Below are 20,205 nucleotides of genomic sequence, written 5' to 3' on the forward strand. Positions count from 1 at the left end.
TTCCATAATCCAGGAAGAAGCTGGCTCAGCGTCTGCAGGAGGCTGAGGAGGCTGTTGAAGCAGTGAATGCCAAATGCTCCTCTCTGGAGAAGACCAAACACAGACTGCAGAATGAGATCGAAGATCTCATGGTGGATGTGGAGAGGTCTAATGCTGCTGCTGCTGCTCTGGACAAGAAGCAAAGGAACTTTGACAAGGTTGAAAAGAGACAGCTTTATGAACTTACCACACCTAAAGAGAAAATACTTACATCTCCATCATTTTTTTAGGTTTTGTCAGAGTGGAAACAGAAGTATGAAGAGTCTCAGTCAGAGTTAGAGAGTTCTCAGAAAGAAGCCAGATCTCTGAGCACAGAACTCTTCAAACTTAAAAACTCTTATGAAGAGTCTCTTGAACATCTGGAGACCATGAAGAGGGAAAACAAGAACCTTCAAGGTTGGTTATTCATCAATAAGACATCAGACAAAAAGTTTAATTAGAAAAAAGAATTCATACATCGTCTCAATTATGGTTTTAGAGGAAATATCTGACCTCACTGAGCAAATTGGTGAGGGAGGAAAGAACATTCATGAGCTTGAGAAGATTCGGAAGCAGCTGGAACAAGAAAAGTCCGAGATACAGACAGCTCTTGAGGAAGCAGAGGTTAAGTGCAGAGCAAAACCTTTACTAGAATTAAAATATTGTAGTGTTCAGTGAAATGAATTATTTCAAGCAACTCATCCTGTTTCTATAGGCCTCACTGGAGCATGAGGAAGGCAAGATTCTCAGAGTCCAGCTTGAGTTGAACCAAATAAAAGCTGACTTTGAGCGGAAGCTGGCTGAGAAAGATGAGGAGATGGAACAAGTAAAGCGAAACCAGCAGCGGATGGTGGATACTCTCCAGAGCTCCCTTGAGTCTGAAACTCGCAGTAGGAATGAAGCCCTTCGTCTGAAAAAGAAGATGGAGGGAGACCTCAACGAGATGGAGATCCAGCTTAGCCAAGCCAACAGGCAGGCGGCTGAGGCCCAGAAGCAGCTCAAGTCGGTTCATTCACATCTGAAGGTCAGTAAGTAATAGGAAAAGTAATTGTGGTATTGCCTTTAAAACCACCAGAACCTGATAAAAAAAAAAAAAAACATTTGATATTCATTCAAAGGATGCTCAACTCCAACTTGATGATGCTCTGCGAGCCAATGATGACATGAAGGAAAACCTTGCTATCGTTGAAAGACGCAACAATCTGCTTCAGGCAGAACTGGAGGAACTGAGGGGCGCTTTAGAGCAAACCGAACGAAGCCGCAAACTTGCTGAGCAAGAGCTGCTGGATGTTAGTGAGCGGGTGCAGCTACTGCACTCACAGGTGAGACAGTTTTAATCAATTTCTTCTCAAGTTGTACAATTATTACTGAGGAATTCTGAAACTTTTCAATTTACATGTGAATAGAACACCAGCCTATTAAACCAGAAGAAGAAGCTGGAGGGTGATATTGCTCAGCTTCAAACTGAAGTGGAGGAGGCTGTGCAGGAATGCAGAAATGCTGAAGAGAAGGCCAAGAAGGCCATCACTGATGCTGCCATGATGGCTGAGGAGCTGAAGAAAGAGCAGGACACCAGCGCTCACCTGGAGCGCATGAAGAAGAACATGGAGCAGACCATCAAAGATCTGCAGCACCGTCTGGATGAAGCTGAACAGATCGCCATGAAGGGAGGCAAGAAGCAGGTCCAGAAGCTGGAGGCCAGGGTGAGTAGAGGAAGGCTCATCGAGACAAAGTGTTTGCGCAAGCAAATCAAATGTTTTCTGAATCTCAACCAATATGATGTTTAATGACTTTTGCTGTGGAATCTGTAGGTCAGGGAGCTTGAAAATGAGGTGGAAAGTGAACAGAAAAAATCCAGTGATGCAATAAAAGGAGTGAGAAAGTACGAGAGACGCATCAAGGAACTTACCTATCAGGTAGCTATTCATCTAGAATGTTCTTTAGTAGTTTTCATAAACTAAAAAAGTATTTTTCCAATGTCCTTTCATCTTATTTCATTAAACCTAGACTGAAGAGGACCGTAAAAATCTGGCACGTCTCCAAGACTTGGTGGACAAGCTTCAGCTCAAAGTGAAATCCTATAAGAAATCTGCAGAAGTAGCTGTAAGTATGGCTCTTTCAAAAAAGAATCATTACATAACACTGCCATATACTTATCTGGAATATGTGATGCTTTTCCAACAGGAGGAACAGGCCAACAGCAACCTCACCAAGTTCCGCAAGCTTCAACATGAGTTGGACGAGGCTGAAGAGAGAGCCGATATCGCAGAGTCTCAAGTCAACAAGTTACGAGCCAAGAGCCGTGATGTTGGGTCAAAGGTTTGTATGTAGACAAAAATGGTAATTGTTTTTCCAAGATGTTTTTAAAGATGTCCAGTGCATAAAAATGCTTTCATGTCCAACCCAAAAAACAAAAACACCAAAACGTTTGACCTTGACAATCCCTGGTTGAAATAATTTCTGACTTTTTGAACTGAAACAACCCAACAACAACACCTCCATGGTTGTTTTAATCTCTCAAAGAAATATTGTGTATTACTTATAGTTAGCAACCAATCTGAAATTTCATTTGATTCCATGATATAATCTTCAGACCCACATTCATTTGTTCAAACAATCTGATACAAGTACAATCATAATAGAAATGTTAAGTAAATGTTAAGTAATCAAGACAGAGAGAGGTTCTGTATCGCAGTTATGAATGTGTTTGATGTGAAATGTGCTTATCAACCCCAGAACAAAAGCACACATTAAAGAAACATCTCAAGTCATCAGCAAGGAAGTTACGCTTTTAGTACAAATGGGTCTGTGAAAAGAATAATAAACCAAACTTGCTACCAGTTAGCAAAAAACAATAGCATCAAGGTGTGGTCATCACAAAGCCATGATCTGTGTGTCATAGAAAACATTAAGTTGAAAAGGTGTTTGGGAGCAATCTGGCTTTATGAAACTGTTACACCAGTTCTGTAAAGAGTAATGGGCCAATGTTGCATCACACTGTTTAGAGAAACTTGTGGAAAGACACCCAAAATATCTGACCCAAATTATAGAGTTTATAGAAATGCCAAAGTTAGTATTTCACATTTCTACCAAATGCTAAAAAATATCATTATTGGTAAACTTCTGAATTTGAACAAAGTAAAAAAAAAATCCCTACAAAAATGATCTTACTCATTACTTTTTTTTTTATTAAACAAATGGATTATTTAAAAAAGGGCTGTGTCTTTTTATAACGTGTGTAAATTTCTGTTTTCCACTCCAATGGCTCCTTACTTTGTTTAAATACCACTCAACACTTATCCTGTGTTCTCTTTTTTTCAGAAAGGACATGATGAAGAATAAAGTTTCTCCAGACAATAAAGTGTCCGAGACACCTGTTGCTAATTTAATGGTGCCTCCCTAAGCATGCTGTCGTGTTGAGTAGAATAAATCAAACGTGCATCTAAAACAGCCTCTTGACTTGTTATTGCCTACAGTTTTGATGGTTTACAGAAGAAAATAATTACATTCAAGAAAGTTGTGAGCATAATACAATAAATCAGATTGACTGGATAAACTAAATATAGAACATTATTGTACCATTAGAATATTGAATATGACATGCAAGACTGCAAATACCTGAAAATGTACACCTTTTTTAAAAAAAATAAATGCACTTATTTACTTTCAGTGGGTTATTTGTATTACTATGTTTTTTTTCTGAACAAGTACTGCCAGAAACTATATTATTACAATTGTAAATTACATTGAGAAATATTAGTTTAGATACCAGTAGTAAACTAATGACAGTAAACCAATCATCCAAGTTTCATAAGAAAATAAAAATTTACATATTTGCTGACCCATAGTAGAAAACTGGGAGAATTGCTCAGGTTTTAGATTAAATCTCTGATTTGCCCTATAAATTAACAAATTATTAGTTTAGCAACTTTAGCTACTTAAAACAGTTTAGCAATTGCTACTCTGGGGATTTTGCTGTAATGGTTTGTGGCTGCAAACCTCTGCTCCCTTTAAGGAGGGGAGATTTGCCTCATTTATCTGTTGTTAAAGCCACTAATAGATCTGATGTTGTAGAAGGCAGGTTAGTAATCCACTCTACAAAATATTTTTAGATTTATAGCAAGAAGTACATTAAATACTTTAGAAGTTATTCATTTGAGCTGAAACAGATTGGCATGAAATAATGAAAAAAAAAAGTGCATTACACACACAATCCACTGTAGATTTCATCTGTCTTCATTGAGACCAGTGATTTATTTGGCGTGCTTTTACAAATGTCACATGTGATCACTGGGTTGGACAAGAGTATTTAGACTAGAAATTAAATTCCTGGTTATTTCAACTTTAGACATCAAAGTTGTATATATGCTGCATACATTTTTTTAACAGAAAAAAAAAGTATTTGTAGTTTCTAACTTTAGTATACAATTAGAGTAGTGTTATTAATCTTGCATTACCACAGATTTTTGCATTAACAGACAACAGTGGCTGTGAACCAACACTACTATGAGCAAGAAATGAAATGGAATAAATGTAGTAATTAGTCTACATGCATATGTTTCATTATCACTATAAAATGTTTACCCATTCATTTTTTACATTTCATTAGTTTCTAAATAAATTATGTTTGAGGTGAAATGTTTTGTTGTCAACCTTAGTAGACTAAATAAACATGGATAAATGTCATATCAAAAAAAATTTAAACTACTAACCTTAGTATTACTTAATGAAGCTTTTTATCTCAGAGGAGCACACATCTTCAGTGCCAGACAAGGCCCAATTGTGTCACAGTACAGGAGCTTAATTGCCCACCTGTAAGATCATTCTCAATACATACAAAAAAATCATAAATTAAAATAAAACACGTGATTTAATGACTGCAAAGTATATTCAAGTGACATTTAGCATGAACTATATAAACTAGTAATCAGACAAATAAAAAATAAATACCTTTCCATAATTTCATGATATGTTGGTTCTTTTCCGCATCCGAGCACATTCAGAATTCAGGTTGAGTCCAGTCAGAAGCCCATAGACTAAATGAGTGAGGCAAAGACAAGGACGAGAACAATCAACTCCCCTTAGAAGTGACCTTTCACAACAGCAAATAGCAAATACTACTAATAGCTTTGTTGGCTCAGATTCCTCAACTTAAGTGGTGCAAGGTGTCTCACACCTTCCTTTGGGATGCTCATGCGATTGTAAAAGTCAGAGACAGAAAGGCTGTGGACAGCTGAGAATGAGACCTTCAGTGAAGGGACAAGTGTTCTCTTCATGAGCCTGGAATAGACTGAGGGACAAGTAACAGAGATGACAATCCAAGTACAAAGACAAGTCAGGACATGGCCTGATGGAGTAAGATGTGATGTCCACTGTGGTAGAGGTTTTCACAAGGATTTCATCACAGTTTCGGCTAAATTCTGTCTAACCAAGAAATTCTGAACACCAAGGGTTTCGTTTGCCATAAATAAAGGCAAGTTCATATGTGAGTTTTGTTCTTCTTGTCTTTCTTGATTCATTTTCACACTTAAACTTGCAAACAATTCTAACACTGGGCTAAATGTGGATTAATTTATAATCTGATTTGTAAAGATAAATCATCCCACTTTAAATGACATATCATGCAAATTATACTGTTTTGTACCTTTAGTTACTTATAATAAACTGTTGCTGCCGATCAATAAAACAAACAAAAAAAAAAACTGCCCTGACAACCTGCGTCACAAGCTGTCCCCAAGCTCTCCTCTGAACCACCAAGCCCTCAAAGGCAGCCAGCAGGAATTTCACAAGTTATCTTTGTGCTCAAGAATAAAGAGAAGAAAACAATGCCATGTCAACAGGAGCAGCACAAGGGCAGTCTCCGAATGCCCTCTCTGTGTACGCGCCTGAACCTATAGGTCACAAATAAATAAATCATTTCCAATTTAAATAAGCAAATGCATTCAAAAGAAGCAGAAATAAAAATCAGGATAATAAAATATTTTTCAATTATAAGGTTGACTGTCGATTTTATTTTTAATGATTCACAAGAGGCTATAATGCTGATAACGTTCGTCAGAAAACAATAGCTACTTTTGAGAAAGCTGTTGTTTTCTGACTTGATCGGAGAAATCAAGCTGTCAAGATGCAAGACATGTTGGAGATCGTTCTACGTTGTGGGAGGTAGGTAAGCAAATACCTTTTTTCTGAGTTTGGTGAAAATATTCGAAAAAGAGAGCAAGTACCAACCATTGGTACATAAAAAGTATTGCTTGATGCTCTTTTGTGTGTATCTGTGTGTCACTTAACACAGATACATTGGAAGAACACCAAGAATTGCCTTGTACTTAAAGTGTACCAATGATGGAGTCTGCAGGTAGTCAAGGAAGGCCTTCCCACCTGAAAATATAACTCACAATGATTAGTCAAGGTGTTGCAGTTTCCTCTAAATGGTAAGGATGTTAAGCTGCATCATTCTTGTGAAGACATTGGGCAGACGCACACATATACAAAAGGTCATCATAGTCAAACAAAAAATGGCAGCAACAAATTGCTTGTTTTTTTTATATAGAAAGAAAAGTATTGCATATTGTGATAATAAAAACCCAGTTTCAGTCTCGGCTTTAAGGGAGTCATCAATTAAGACACCGAAGTATTTATAGGAACTCAGCATCACAATGCTCCACCCATCCAGGGTAACCACAGCAGGAATGGCAATTTGGAAATAAACACCATTTGTCCTTCACTTGAAGAAAGTGAGACTCACTCCACTCACGAGACACACAGTGCATCACCATGTTCAGTATCCCTTTATGTAATATGAACTTCAATGGGACAGTATTGTCTCTGAGGATGCCTATTGTAGACTTAACTACAAGTAGTGTTGAGTGATAATAAAGAGACCTCACAACTGTGACCTTGTCTTGTGTCTTTGCAGACGACAGCTGCAGCTCTTTATTCTCCATCTCTATTTTATAACCAATCACTGAAGAAACTATTATTGAATATAAGATCCGAAAAGGTCTGAAGCCCCACAAGTTGTGTTGCTCTGCTTTGTTTTATCTCTCTCAACTTGCAAATAGAAAGACAATATTCCAATGTCCATGCAACGTTCTGGTCTTTAGTCAGAGATGGGTGTTTAAGTAGCAAATAGATATCCTTTAAGACACAAAAATTCAGAAAAACCTAAACAAGACATACATTTAAATTAATAAACAACTTTCCCATTCATTACCATTTAAAAATACCTAACAATGACACATGCAAGTCACTAGGAGAGACAAAATGCATCAGCAGTCAGAGGCTGCTTCCCCACCTCCTGCCTCTCTCTTTCTTTCTTTGTCATGTCCACTCTGGCATACAAGTCTTTTGTTCAAGGTGAGAGCAACAAATAGCAGCACTGGGTTGAACCTAGTTTGGAGAATGCTTTTGTGACGAGCAAACTGGATGCCATTTCTCTGATATTCATACCCATATTTGGTTGACTTCCAACCTTTATTAATGGAGAGAAAGCCCGAAGGGAGTCACTGGTTCCATCATTCTCTTGACAGGGTTGACAATAAGAGGTAAGAACATTTACTCAAGTAATAATCTGCTTTGTTGTGGCTGGTCAGCAGCACAGTAGGCTAGGCTTAAAAATTATTTCAAACAACATCTGTGATTAATGTCTGTAAGCAGAACTAATCTCTTATTGTTTACATGTTTGCAGAATTGTGATCTTTTTTTGTTCTCACTTTTATTTGTGGAGCAGCAAGATTTCATATATCCAGGGGACTGAAATAAAGCTCAGGTAAAATCAATTAATTTTAGTGACAGTAATCTAATACTAAGTAAAATCAATACAAGGCTTATATGGAGATATTCTTTGCAAGCCCACTTATTGCAAAATTTACAATTAACATTTTTTTAGGGGAAAAAGTTATGGGTTTGTAAAAGTTAAGGTAATTACTAAAAATGTTGGTAAAAAAGAGTTGGCCACTGATTTGTATTTTGTATCTGTATCTGTATTTTTATTAATTATATTCAAAATAGATTTAAATATTGCTGAGGTCCAAGTATTTTTGATGATTTCTTTTCTTGGTTCTCACATGGGTAATAGCAATATGCCTTAAAAAGCATTTTACACTGTAGATGACAATATTTTATTTTCTAAAGGCTGAAACATGGGTGATGCCGCCATGGCAGAGTTTGGGGCTGCTGCTTCTTTTCTGAGGAAATCGGATAAGGAGCGTCTGGAGGCCCAGACTCGCCCCTTCGACATGAAGAGAGAGTGCTTCGTACCTGACCCAGAGGTTGAGTACGTAAAAGCAACCATCCAAAGTCGTGATGGTGACAAAGTCACTGCTAATACAGAATTTGGAAAGGCAAGTGAATTTATATTCAGTACTAAAATGTGTGCAATCAATAATCCATAGAGGTGTTTGATTCTTATTTTGATATTTTTTCCATCTTGTTTTATCTTTTTACTATGGACCTTCTTATGCGTCCGGAATAAAGATATTATGATGCTGATGATTCAGTTTAGATGTAAAACAAAGTTTTTGTTGTTTTCTTTTACAGACTGTCACTGTGAAGGAGTGTGATGTACATCCTCAGAACCCGCCAAAGTTTGATAAAATTGAAGACATGGCCATGTTCACCTTCCTCCATGAGCCAGCTGTGCTGTTTAACCTCAAAGAGCGTTACGCAGCATGGATGATCTATGTAAGAAAGCTAAACTTCAATCCACACACTAACATTGCGGTGAAATGTAGTCTATATTCAATAATGCCATGTATGGCACTATCTTATGTTGTTGTTACCTGTTAACCTGCAGACCTACTCTGGGCTGTTCTGTGTGACTGTCAACCCCTACAAGTGGCTGCCAGTCTACAACCAAGAGGTGGTCGTTGCCTACAGAGGAAAGAAGAGGAGTGAAGCTCCTCCTCACATCTTCTCCATCTCTGACAATGGCTACCAGTACATGCTGGCAGGTATAGAAACCCCTTATTTTGTGCACACATCCCTTATTACAGTGTAATTTTGACTTGACTGCTAAAAATTCTTGTTGACAGATCGAGAAAACCAGTCAATCCTCATTACGTGAGTCACTCTGCAACCTTATATTTCTATAGTGGTACTAAGTTGTAGATCCTGGCAGGAAACTTTTCTTGTGTCTTTTACACAGCGGAGAATCTGGAGCTGGAAAGACTGTAAACACCAAGCGTGTCATTCAGTACTTTGCCAGCATTGCTGCTGTGCCCGGTGGTAAAAAAGATGCTGCAAGTGAAAAAAAGGTTCGTTTTTAATTTCTTGTTCTAAATCCCAGGAAAAATATAAAGCTTTTACTCGGTTTACATAAAGTGGATATTGTGGTATGGTTCGATTTCATCAGGGTACCCTGGAGGATCAAATCATTCAGGCTAACCCTGCTCTGGAGGCTTTTGGCAATGCCAAAACCATCAGGAATGACAACTCCTCCAGATTTGTAAGTGACTTTGGTTCTGGAAATAATTATTCGTCAGGTAAAGTCAAGAAATTCAACAACTCTTTTTCTTTTAGGGTAAATTCATCCGAATCCACTTTGACAATAGAGGAAAGCTTGCCTCTGCTGATATTGAAACCTGTACGTACCATGACTACATACTTCAAGGCTGTGCTGGCCCATTTCTGCCGAGAATAATAGATTATTTTCCCAACAGATCTCCTGGAAAAGTCACGTGTCACCTACCAGCTTAAAGCTGAGAGGGATTATCACATTTTCTACCAGATCCTGTCTCAGGCAAAGCCTGAACTTCTGGGTAATTGTGTCAACTTTGCTCAAACTGATTTCTGTTTTTGTATTTTTAAATGGATTTACCTAAAAAAAACATTTTACTATTAATGTATTTCCTGAATTTCTAGAGATGCTACTCATCACCAACAACCCCTATGATTACGCATTCATCTCCCAAGGAGAGACAACAGTGGCTTCCATCAATGACTCCGAGGAGCTGATGGCTACTGATGTGAGCTGACTTTTTAAAATATTAGCAGAAACAGCATACAGAAAAAAAAAAACAATTGATGACAACTAACTGGATATCAAAATGTTACGTGTGATTAGGATGCCTTTGATGTGCTGGGCTTTACTCAAGAAGAGAAGAACAGTATTTACAAAATGACTGGTGCCATCATGCACTTTGGAAACATGAAATTTAAGCAAAAGCAGAGAGAAGAGCAGGCAGAAGCAGATGGAACTGAAGGTAACAATCTTAGTATATGGGCATTATAGATAATGACATTTAAAATGTTCAAAACAAATAAATATTAACACCAAAAGAGAGAACTATGATTATACCATCTTAACTTCTTCAGTCAAGACACTACAAAAATAAATTAATAAGTTCCAGTCTCTTTGTTCAACAGTCCTTTTGATCTGGTGAAATCAAATTTAGTTGGATAAAATTTGCATTCAAAAACAATCTACAATTACTCAATGGATATGTGTATTTGTATACACATAAATCATGTTCTTTGTACTTCACTAGATGCTGACAAAGTTGCATATCTGATGGGCCTGAACTCTGCTGACCTAATCAAAGGTCTCTGTCACCCAAGGGTCAAAGTGGGGAATGAGTGGGTCACCAAGGGACAAAATGTTGCCCAGGTAAGTACAAAGAACTTTCAGTGTATTTAGATTTATATGCAATATATTGGTAGGTTTTAACAGCGTTCTTCATCATTTCCTTGTTAAGGTGTACTATGCTATTGGTGCACTTTCTAAGTCGGTTTATGAGAAGATGTTCCTGTGGATGGTCATGAGAATTAATCAGTCTCTTGACACCAAGCAGCCTCGTCAGTACTTCATTGGAGTGCTGGACATTGCTGGGTTTGAGATCTTTGATGTAAGTTATCTTATTTGCAAATAATAAACGGATCTATAAAAGTAATCTAAATGAAACAAAGATATGTTTTCTTTTTTAGTTCAACACCTTCGAGCAGCTGTGCATCAACTTCACAAATGAAAAACTGCAACAGTTTTTCAACCACCACATGTTTGTGCTGGAGCAGGAAGAGTACAAGAAAGAGGGAATAGAGTGGGAGTTCATTGACTTTGGTATGGATCTGCAGGCCTGTATTGACCTGATTGAAAAGGTGATATTTTATTGTTTATTTTCAGCTAGATTTATCATAAATTCTCATGTTTTTTCTGGTGAAATTTTAATTTTGGTATTTCTGTTCTATTTAGCCCATGGGTATCATGTCCATCCTTGAAGAGGAGTGCATGTTTCCCAAAGCCTCTGATGCTACATTTAAAGCTAAGCTTTATGACAATCATCTGGGGAAATCAAACAACTTCCAGAAGCCTAGAGTTGTCAAAGGGAAACCAGAGGCACATTTCTCCCTGGTCCACTATGCTGGAACTGTTGATTATAATATCAACAACTGGCTGGTGAAGAACAAGGATCCTCTGAATGAGACCGTTGTTGGTCTTTTCCAGAAGTCGACTGTTAAGCTTTTGGCTATACTTTTTGCTGGGTATTCTGGAGCTGATTCAGGTATGTGGATATTAACATTCAGCAGACACAAAAGGAAGCATTTATTGATACCACAACATCACTAACTCTTTACATTGCTATTCTAATGACAGAACTGATTTTTTGTATGTAGCTCACGAATCTGGTGGGAAGGGCAAAGGAGGCAGCAAAAAGAAAGGTTCATCTTTCCAAACTGTTTCTGCTCTACACAGGGTAAGACTTTGTAAATTTATATTGTAAAGTATACTCACAAAAACTTTATAAATATATCCAGAAGCATTATCCCTGGCTGGTTTTAAATTGTATTCACTTTTAATAGTATTAATCCGATATTCTCTCCAACCCACAACCAAAATTTGATAAACATCATGTATATTCTGTTTTGTAGTCCAGTTATTTCATTCTTGTATTTAGATATGAAAATTAATTTACTAAGTTAATGATGAAAGTATTCAAGTTTGTTGTGTATGGAATATTCAGGAGAACCTGAATAAGTTGATGACCAACCTGAGGTCTACCCACCCTCACTTTGTACGCTGCATCATCCCCAATGAGACCAAGACTCCTGGGGCCATGGAGAACCCTCTGGTGATGCACCAGCTGCGCTGTAATGGTGTGCTGGAAGGCATCAGGATCTGTAGGAAAGGCTTCCCCAACAGGATCCTCTATGGAGACTTCAAGCAGAGGTTTGTTGTTTTTGATGAAGGGAAATTAAAAATCTAATTCAAAAGATTTGACGCTGACACACTGTTTTGTTTAAGATATCGCATTTTAAACCCCAATGCCATTCCTGAGGGTCAATTCATTGACAACAAAAAAGCTGCTGAGAAATTGTTGGGGTCTTTGGATATAGACCACAACCAGTACAAACTTGGGCACACCAAAGTAGGTCGAACATTAACAGATTATGAAGTCTATGCATTGCTTAGATCAGGGATTAAACCTTGTTGTATCTATTAAAAGGTGTTCTTCAAGGCTGGACTTCTGGGTCAGCTAGAGGAGATGCGAGATGATCGGCTGGCATTAATTATCACTGGCATCCAAGCTCGCTCACGAGGTCTTCTGGCTCGAATTGAATTCCAAAAGATTGTGGAACGAAGGTCAATTACCCCAATAATAATAATAATAATAATAGTAATATAAATAAAAGGAACAATGTTATTGACACAATTCAGTCATCAAGTTTACTTATAATATACAACTTCCAATACACACAGGGACGCACTACTTGTGATTCAGTGGAACATCCGCGCCTTCATGGGGGTCAAGAATTGGCCTTGGATGAAGTTGTACTTCAAGATCAAACCTCTGTTAAAATCAGCTGAGACTGAGAAGGAGATGGCCAACATGAAGGAGGAGTTTACCAAACTCAAAGAGGCTTATGCAAAATCAGAAGCTCGTAGGAAGGAACTAGAGGAGAAAATGGTCTCTCTTCTCCAAGAGAAGAACGACCTGCAGCTCCAAGTCCAAACTGTATGTTGAAACTGTGATTTTTAATGTTTTAACACAGCTTATTATAACCATTCTGTAAAACATGTTAATTTATTTTGATTAAAGGAGCAAGATAATCTGTCTGATGCTGAGGAACGATGTGAGGGCCTGATCAAGAGTAAGATTCAACTGGAAGCAAAAATCAAGGAACTGACAGAAAGACTGGAGGACGAGGAGGAGATGAATGCTGAACTGACAGGCAAGAAGAGAAAGCTGGAAGATGAATGCTCTGAGTTAAAGAAGGATATTGATGACTTAGAGCTAACTCTGGCAAAGGTGGAGAAAGAGAAACACGCTACAGAGAACAAGGTACCATAAAGACTAACCACTACACCAAAACACATCATGCTCTCAAATACCATTGGTTCACACTGAAAACCTTTTGGCCTATAGGTCAAGAACCTGACAGAGGAGATGGCTGCATTGGACGAAATCATTGCCAAACTCACAAAGGAGAAAAAAGCTTTACAGGAAGCTCATCAACAAACCCTGGATGACCTGCAGAGTGAGGAAGACAAAGTCAACACTCTGACCAAGGCCAAGACGAAGCTGGAGCAGCAAGTGGACGATGTAAGATCTAAAACATTACAACTGAATCCTGAATTATGTTTATTTGACTATAAATGATTGTTTGCCTGTCTCTCTCCAGCTTGAAGGATCCTTAGAACAAGAGAAGAAAATACGAATGGACCTTGAGAGAGCCAAGCGAAAGCTTGAGGGAGACTTAAAGTTGGCCCAAGAAAGTATCATGGACTTAGAAAATGACAAGCAGCAACTTGAAGAGAGGCTGAAAAAGTAAGACCATATAAAAAACACTAGCTACTTTCTAAGTAAGCATCATTTTATACATTGTACCTTTTATCATCCATAGAAAAGATTTTGAAATAAGCCAACTCAATGGAAAAATAGAGGATGAACAAGCTATGAGTGCTCAGCTTCAGAAGAAACTGAAGGAGCTGCAGGTGAGAATTCTCACCAGACAAAATATTAACAAGAAGGACTGTATGTTTGTAAAAGCAAATGCAACTTTCATCATTTTGTTCTAGGCCCGCATTGAAGAGCTAGAGGAAGAGCTTGAAGCAGAACGAGCTGCTCGAGCCAAGGTGGAGAAGCAGAGAGCAGACTTGGCTAGAGAGTTAGAGGAGATCAGTGAGAGACTGGAGGAGGCTGGAGGAGCAACAGCCGCCCAGATTGAGATGAACAAGAAGAGGGAGGCCGAGTTCCAGAAACTCCGCAGAGACCTCGAAGAGGCCACCCTGCACCACGAAGCCACTACTGCCACACTCAGGAAGAAACAAGCAGACACTGTTGCTGACCTGGGAGAGCAGATTGACAACCTGCAGAGAGTCAAGCAGAAGCTGGAGAAAGAGAAGAGCGAGCTCAAACTGGAGCTGGATGATGTGGTCTCCAATATGGAGCAGATTGTCAAGGCCAAGGTCAGCTAACCCAATGTTTTCTTGTTGTTGGCTGAACAACAATGTTTTCTTGTTGTTGGCTGAAAATCTTGGTCTTGTCTTGTCCCACATGGTGACGATTATTGATACTTGTATTTACTTTCTTTCAGAACAATTTGGAGAAAATGTGTCGGTCTCTTGAGGATCAGCTGAATGAATATAAAACCAAATCAGAAGAGGGACAGCGTACTATCAATGACTTCACCATGCAGAGAGCTAAGCTTCAAACTGAAAATGGTATAAACAAGCACTTTAAACCTCTTGAATAGTGTATATAAACTGTATCAATTTAAAACCTAATTTTTAAATTTATTCTCAGGTGAACTTATAAGGCAGCTTGAGGAAAAGGATTCCTTAGTGTCTCAACTCACCAGAGGAAAGCAGTCTTACACACAACAACTTGAAGACCTCAAAAGACAACTGGAAGAGGAAATCAAGGTAACTGGGAACCAAGTTACCTTGGTAACTCCATTAAATAAAGATGATTTATTGACAGCGACTATATCCTTTCATATACTTTCTTTTCAGGCCAAGAATGCATTGGCCCACGCGGTGCAGTCTGCTCGCCATGACTGTGACCTCCTCAGGGAGCAGTATGAGGAGGAGCAGGAGGCCAAGGCTGAACTGCAGCGCAGCATGTCCAAGGCCAACTCTGAGGTGGCTCAGTGGAGAACCAAGTACGAAACTGATGCCATCCAGAGAACTGAGGAACTGGAGGAAGCCAAGTGAGCACAGCACATTTGAATTTCTGTGTCTGTACATAGTTTTGAAAGCATCCAATCCCAAATCAACCCTTCCATAATCCAGGAAGAAGCTGGCTCAGCGTCTGCAGGAGGCTGAGGAGGCTGTTGAAGCAGTGAATGCCAAATGCTCCTCTCTGGAGAAGACCAAACACAGACTGCAGAATGAGATCGAAGATCTCATGGTGGATGTGGAGAGGTCTAATGCTGCTGCTGCTGCTCTGGACAAGAAGCAAAGGAACTTTGACAAGGTTGAAAAGAGACAGCTTTATGAACTTACCACACGTAAAGAGAAAATACTTACATCTCCATCATTTTTTTAGGTTTTGTCAGAGTGGAAACAGAAGTATGAAGAGTCTCAGTCAGAGTTAGAGAGTTCTCAGAAAGAAGCCAGATCTCTGAGCACAGAACTCTTCAAACTTAAAAACTCTTATGAAGAGTCTCTTGAACATCTGGAGACCATGAAGAGGGAAAACAAGAACCTTCAAGGTTGGTTATTCATCAATAAGACATCAGACAAAAAGTTTAATTAGAAAAAAGAATTCATACATCGTCTCAATTATGGTTTTAGAGGAAATATCTGACCTCACTGAGCAAATTGGTGAGGGAGGAAAGAACATTCATGAGCTTGAGAAGATTCGGAAGCAGCTGGAACAAGAAAAGTCCGAGATACAGACAGCTCTTGAGGAAGCAGAGGTTAAGTGCAGAGCAAAACCTTTACTAGAATTAAAATATTGTAGTGTTCAGTGAAATGAATTATTTCAAGCAACTCATCCTGTTTCTATAGGCCTCACTGGAGCATGAGGAAGGCAAGATTCTCAGAGTCCAGCTTGAGTTGAACCAAATAAAAGCTGACTTTGAGCGGAAGCTGGCTGAGAAAGATGAGGAGATGGAACAAGTAAAGCGAAACCAGCAGCGGATGGTGGATACTCTCCAGAGCTCCCTTGAGTCTGAAACTCGCAGTAGGAATGAAGCCCTTCGTCTGAAAAAGAAGATGGAGGGAGACCTCAACGAGATGGAGATCCAGCTTAGCCAAGCCAACAGGCAGGCGGCTGAGGCCCAGAAGCAGCTCAAGTCGGTTCATTCACATCTGAAGGTCTGCATTAAAGTTGTAGTCTTTTGTTAATTCAATAATCCAGATTGTTGGGGTTTAAAAAAAACTGCAATCAAACAATTTTAAAGATTAGATTCCAATGATATTTTATTTTGCCATGGTCTAGAAAATATTTTGGTGTATGACTGGGTTAGTCATAGTCATATGAACTTCTAGTGCTTTCAATCTTCACATTCCATGCTCTTACCCATAAATGCTATTCATCAATTTTTCTCACAATAAATGTCACTCTTTCAGGATGCTCAACTCCAACTTGATGATGCTCTGAGAGCCAATGATGACATGAAGGAAAACAATGCCATTGTTGAAAGACGCAATAACCTGCTTCAGGCTGAAGTAGAGGAACTGAGGGGCGCTTTAGAGCAAACTGAACGAAGCCGCAAACTTGCTGAGCAAGAGCTGCTGGATGTTAGTGAACGGGTGCAGCTACTGCACTCACAGGTGAGACAGTTTTAATCAATTTCTTCTCAAGTTGTACAATTATTACTGAGGAATTCTGAAAGGGTTCAATTTACATGTGAACAGAACACCAGCCTGATAAACCAGAAGAAGAAGCTGGAGGGTGATATTGCTCAGCTTCAAACTGAAGTGGAGGAGGCTGTGCAGGAATGCAGAAATGCTGAAGAGAAGGCCAAGAAGGCCATCACTGATGCTGCCATGATGGCTGAGGAGCTGAAGAAAGAGCAGGACACCAGCGCTCACCTGGAGCGCATGAAGAAGAACATGGAGCAGACCATCAAAGATCTGCAGCACCGTCTGGATGAAGCTGAACAGATCGCCATGAAGGGAGGCAAGAAGCAGATCCAGAAGCTCGAGGCCAGGGTGAGTGTAATTTCAGAAATCTCTTCATGATTAAAACACAACTAAATCATCTATCTGGTACAATATTTGATATCCTGGATTCATATAATTTCCTCGTAAACACCATTATTTTAAATTTTGCAATAGATCAAAGAACTGGAAAATGAAGTGGAGGCTGAACAAAGAAGGTCCAGTGACTCCATCAAGGGAATTCGCAAATATGAGCGACGCATCAAAGAACTGACATATCAGGTGCGGGAAATGTTTTTTTTTTTTTTCTTTTTTATGAAATGTTGTTACACAACAAACAAATGGAAATAACTTCACTAAACCTGTCCACAACTACAGTATCTTAAGATTGTACTCATCTTTATGCTACACCAAAATATGAATTGGCACATTGAAGTTAGTCAAACAAAATGCCAAAAATGGCTTTCAAATCCACCAAAAAATTTCCAGGCGTGCACAATTAATCACAAGGAGTCACCAAGGCATCTTATTAGATTACTTGATCACTTACTTCTTACATATACTTCTAAGTTGACCAACTGAGGTATGACCTAAAGACACTCAAACATTTTATTTAACATGCAATTAAAAAAACAAAAATATTTCTCTTTTTTATTTCAGACAGAGGAAGATCGTAAGAATCTGTCCCGTCTGCAAGATCTGGTGGACAAACTACAGCTAAAGGTCAAATCCTACAAGAAAGCTGCGGAGGAGGCAGTAAGTTCTTCAGCTTCATAAATCACCACAATCTGCAATTAAAGCTTCATTTCTGAAGTAGATAACAGGCAAAAGATAGCATCTAGAGTTGATGAAATTACATTTCACCCCTAACAAGAGTATATCAATAAATTTGCAAAGTTGAAATAGCTTCTATTAAAGTTAATTAAAAATCACATTTGTGATGATTACCTTAAAAGCATGTGACACTTATCAGAATATGTCACTTTGCTAAACAGGAGGAACAGGCCAACAACAATCTCACCAAGTTCCGCAAGATTCAACATGAGCTTGATGAAGCTGAGGAGAGAGCCGATATTGCAGAGTCTCAGGTCAACAAGCTACGTGCCAAGAGTCGCGATGTGGGGTCAAAGGTTAGTTCAATTTGTTAATATTTAAGTGATGTGTTGAGGTTAAAACACCCAAAGATTCAATCCAAGACCATAAAATACTGATGTTTAAATGAGACTTAAAATAGTAGCAAGAACTTTTCTCAACAAAATATGTCCTCATATTGTAAGTATAAAGAAAATAGGTTTGAGTAAACCATGTCTAAGACTGAAGCATATGTTGCAATGTTGCGAACATTTAACAGGTAAAAAAGGAATCAGAAAAAATAGCTGTGTAACTATTTGAATATATTTCTCTCTCTTTTTTCAGAAAGGGCACGATGAAGAGTAAGGGAGATGGAATGAATCCCTACTTCAGAGGCACTTCTTATCTTCATGGTGTCTCCCTATGCATGTAGTTTGTTCAGTAGAATAAAGTGAATCTGCATCTCAAAGTGGACCATGACTGTTTCTTGATCCTCCACTTTCAAGTACCAAATTACAAAAAACTAAATGACAAAGGGATCTCTTTTGCCATTGTTAAATTCATATAAAAATACATTCATTTTATTTATGACTGTATTGATTCATAGGGTTTTAATACATTATTTTACAGTTTTGCAGTGTAGCCTAATTCCTATTTTCTATTTGCATTGAACACTATAATTTTTTATTATTTTCTTAGTTTTAACTAAATATAGAAACTCAAGTTACTCTGACATGGTAGTAATGGGTCACCTTTATATTCCTACATCATTTATACTGCATGATAGGAAGCGTGTTGCTTCCTATCATCTGAGGAAACAACAAGAGTGTATCTTTTTCTAATGACATTTGAATCTACCTATAAATTAGCAAATATTCTCTCCATATTTATTTGCAACCTTGTAAGAACTCAATTATTTTATTGCAGCAGCTTAATCTTTAATGGAAAATTGAATGAAAATTCAACCCATAATATGATGACTGTCATTCAGTGAGGAAAAATAACTCATACAAAAACTGGTTTTTTGGACTGTCAGGATTATTGACACCTGTATCACCTTTATAAAATAAACAGTGAAGTGTTTTTACTGGTGCTTTACCTTTTAAAATTGACTGGTGTTGAGTATTTTATTTTATTATAAGTACACAACTTCCTGCTCCTATGAGGAATAATTGTGTAGTGACACAGAAGAAATTTACTCTTTGCCACTCTTCAAAATGGAAAAGACAGGAGAGCATGCATTAGAAATAAGTGTTGACCTTCATTGGACAAACAATGGCAATATGAGAATAACTAGTTTTCTAAAGTAACCAATGTACGAAGCAGAAATGACAAAGTTTAAAACAATTTAAGCTTTAACGAAATCATTCTTTTCAAGGACCAGGATTTATCTCACTACCAATATTCCCATCCGCTTAACAAAACAATGAAGAGGATTTTAAAGGCTATAAGAAAATGTCTCCAAAGCTTCTTATGAGGAAGCAGCAAAAATGATCATTACCATTCTCCTGCAATCCATTATATTTTTTTTATTTTAAGGATTCTTGCACATCTTTGCTAGGGTTGCTGAAAAATGTGGAAGACTGCACTTCAACAGTTTGTCCATAATGTTATCCTATTTAACTTATTATGTAATATCGTGCAATAAATATGAACTATTGAAACATTTCATTGGTATAGTATATATAGTATAGCATTCTATGCAACACAAATTAATAAAAGGTTGATATGTTGAATTTGACACGAGTAAACACTAGACTTAGAATACGTAAAAAAAGAATCCAAACCCCGAACAAAACCTTAAAAACAAATGAACTAGTACATAATCTAGATCATAGGACACATAAAATAAAGACATTAGCGATGACTCGTCTTTTACACAACATCGTAAAAAAAGAAATGTGAGCTCTGTGCATACAAAAATGCAGTAACACTGGATTTTAAAATGTTATCAAAATACTTTGCCTTAGGTAGAGAGATTTTTTTCAAGTTTAACCAAATGTCAAGCCAATACCTTGCCTACACTGACAAAGCAATGGGATGGATGACTTGGTTTTGGTTCCTATGAC

At 38.1% G+C, this 20,205-nt stretch overlaps 2 protein-coding genes and 1 long non-coding RNA gene across 4 annotated transcripts in view; 2 read left to right on the forward strand and 1 right to left on the reverse strand.

The window, feature by feature from the left end:
• Positions 1-3,466, forward strand: part of LOC106931402 (myosin-7-like) — an 11,917-nt gene extending 8,451 nt beyond the window's left edge. The window contains exons 28-37 of the mRNA XM_088015078.1: positions 14-197; positions 270-435; positions 518-642; positions 734-1,042; positions 1,137-1,340; positions 1,425-1,721; positions 1,830-1,934; positions 2,026-2,121; positions 2,203-2,337; positions 3,340-3,466. Of these exons, the coding sequence (XP_087871204.1) occupies positions 14-197; positions 270-435; positions 518-642; positions 734-1,042; positions 1,137-1,340; positions 1,425-1,721; positions 1,830-1,934; positions 2,026-2,121; positions 2,203-2,337; positions 3,340-3,360 (1,642 nt within the window). The 3' untranslated portion in view covers positions 3,361-3,466. The remainder of the gene's footprint in view (positions 1-13; positions 198-269; positions 436-517; positions 643-733; positions 1,043-1,136; positions 1,341-1,424; positions 1,722-1,829; positions 1,935-2,025; positions 2,122-2,202; positions 2,338-3,339) is intronic.
• LOC148154807 (uncharacterized) overlaps positions 1-5,248 on the reverse strand; it is a 20,678-nt gene extending 15,430 nt beyond the window's left edge. Inside the window, exons 1-2 of one of the 2 annotated variants that reach the window (XR_015765948.1) lie at positions 4,969-5,248; positions 4,731-4,843 (exon numbers count right to left, since the gene is read on the reverse strand). This is a non-coding gene — a long non-coding RNA (uncharacterized LOC148154807). The remainder of the gene's footprint in view (positions 1-4,730; positions 4,844-4,968) is intronic. The other variant, XR_015765947.1, reaches the window with a different exon arrangement.
• A 2,295-nt stretch (positions 5,249-7,543) lies between these two features.
• LOC148154808 (myosin-7-like) lies at positions 7,544-18,605 on the forward strand. The gene is made up of 39 exons (XM_088015079.1): positions 7,544-7,562; positions 7,706-7,786; positions 8,152-8,360; positions 8,557-8,700; positions 8,813-8,969; positions 9,051-9,078; positions 9,164-9,272; positions 9,371-9,463; positions 9,538-9,601; positions 9,678-9,776; positions 9,880-9,983; positions 10,082-10,220; positions 10,506-10,624; positions 10,713-10,862; positions 10,942-11,112; positions 11,207-11,516; positions 11,629-11,708; positions 11,976-12,181; positions 12,257-12,380; positions 12,459-12,595; positions 12,713-12,968; positions 13,053-13,295; positions 13,380-13,556; positions 13,636-13,781; positions 13,858-13,948; positions 14,033-14,422; positions 14,551-14,677; positions 14,760-14,878; positions 14,969-15,165; positions 15,248-15,431; positions 15,504-15,669; positions 15,752-15,876; positions 15,968-16,276; positions 16,532-16,735; positions 16,820-17,116; positions 17,243-17,347; positions 17,726-17,821; positions 18,061-18,195; positions 18,482-18,605. Exons 3-39 carry the CDS (start codon positions 8,160-8,162, stop codon positions 18,500-18,502), a joined length of 5,823 nt encoding a protein of 1,940 aa, XP_087871205.1. The 5' UTR covers positions 7,544-7,562; positions 7,706-7,786; positions 8,152-8,159; the 3' UTR covers positions 18,503-18,605.
• The last annotated feature ends 1,600 nt before the right edge of the window (positions 18,606-20,205 follow it).

The sequence above is a fragment of the Poecilia mexicana genome, unplaced genomic scaffold (genome assembly GCF_051168715.1).
Source record: "Poecilia mexicana isolate PSO_F unplaced genomic scaffold, ASM5116871v1 scaffold_17, whole genome shotgun sequence".
In the NCBI taxonomy this organism is placed as follows: Eukaryota; Metazoa; Chordata; class Actinopteri; order Cyprinodontiformes; family Poeciliidae; genus Poecilia; species Poecilia mexicana.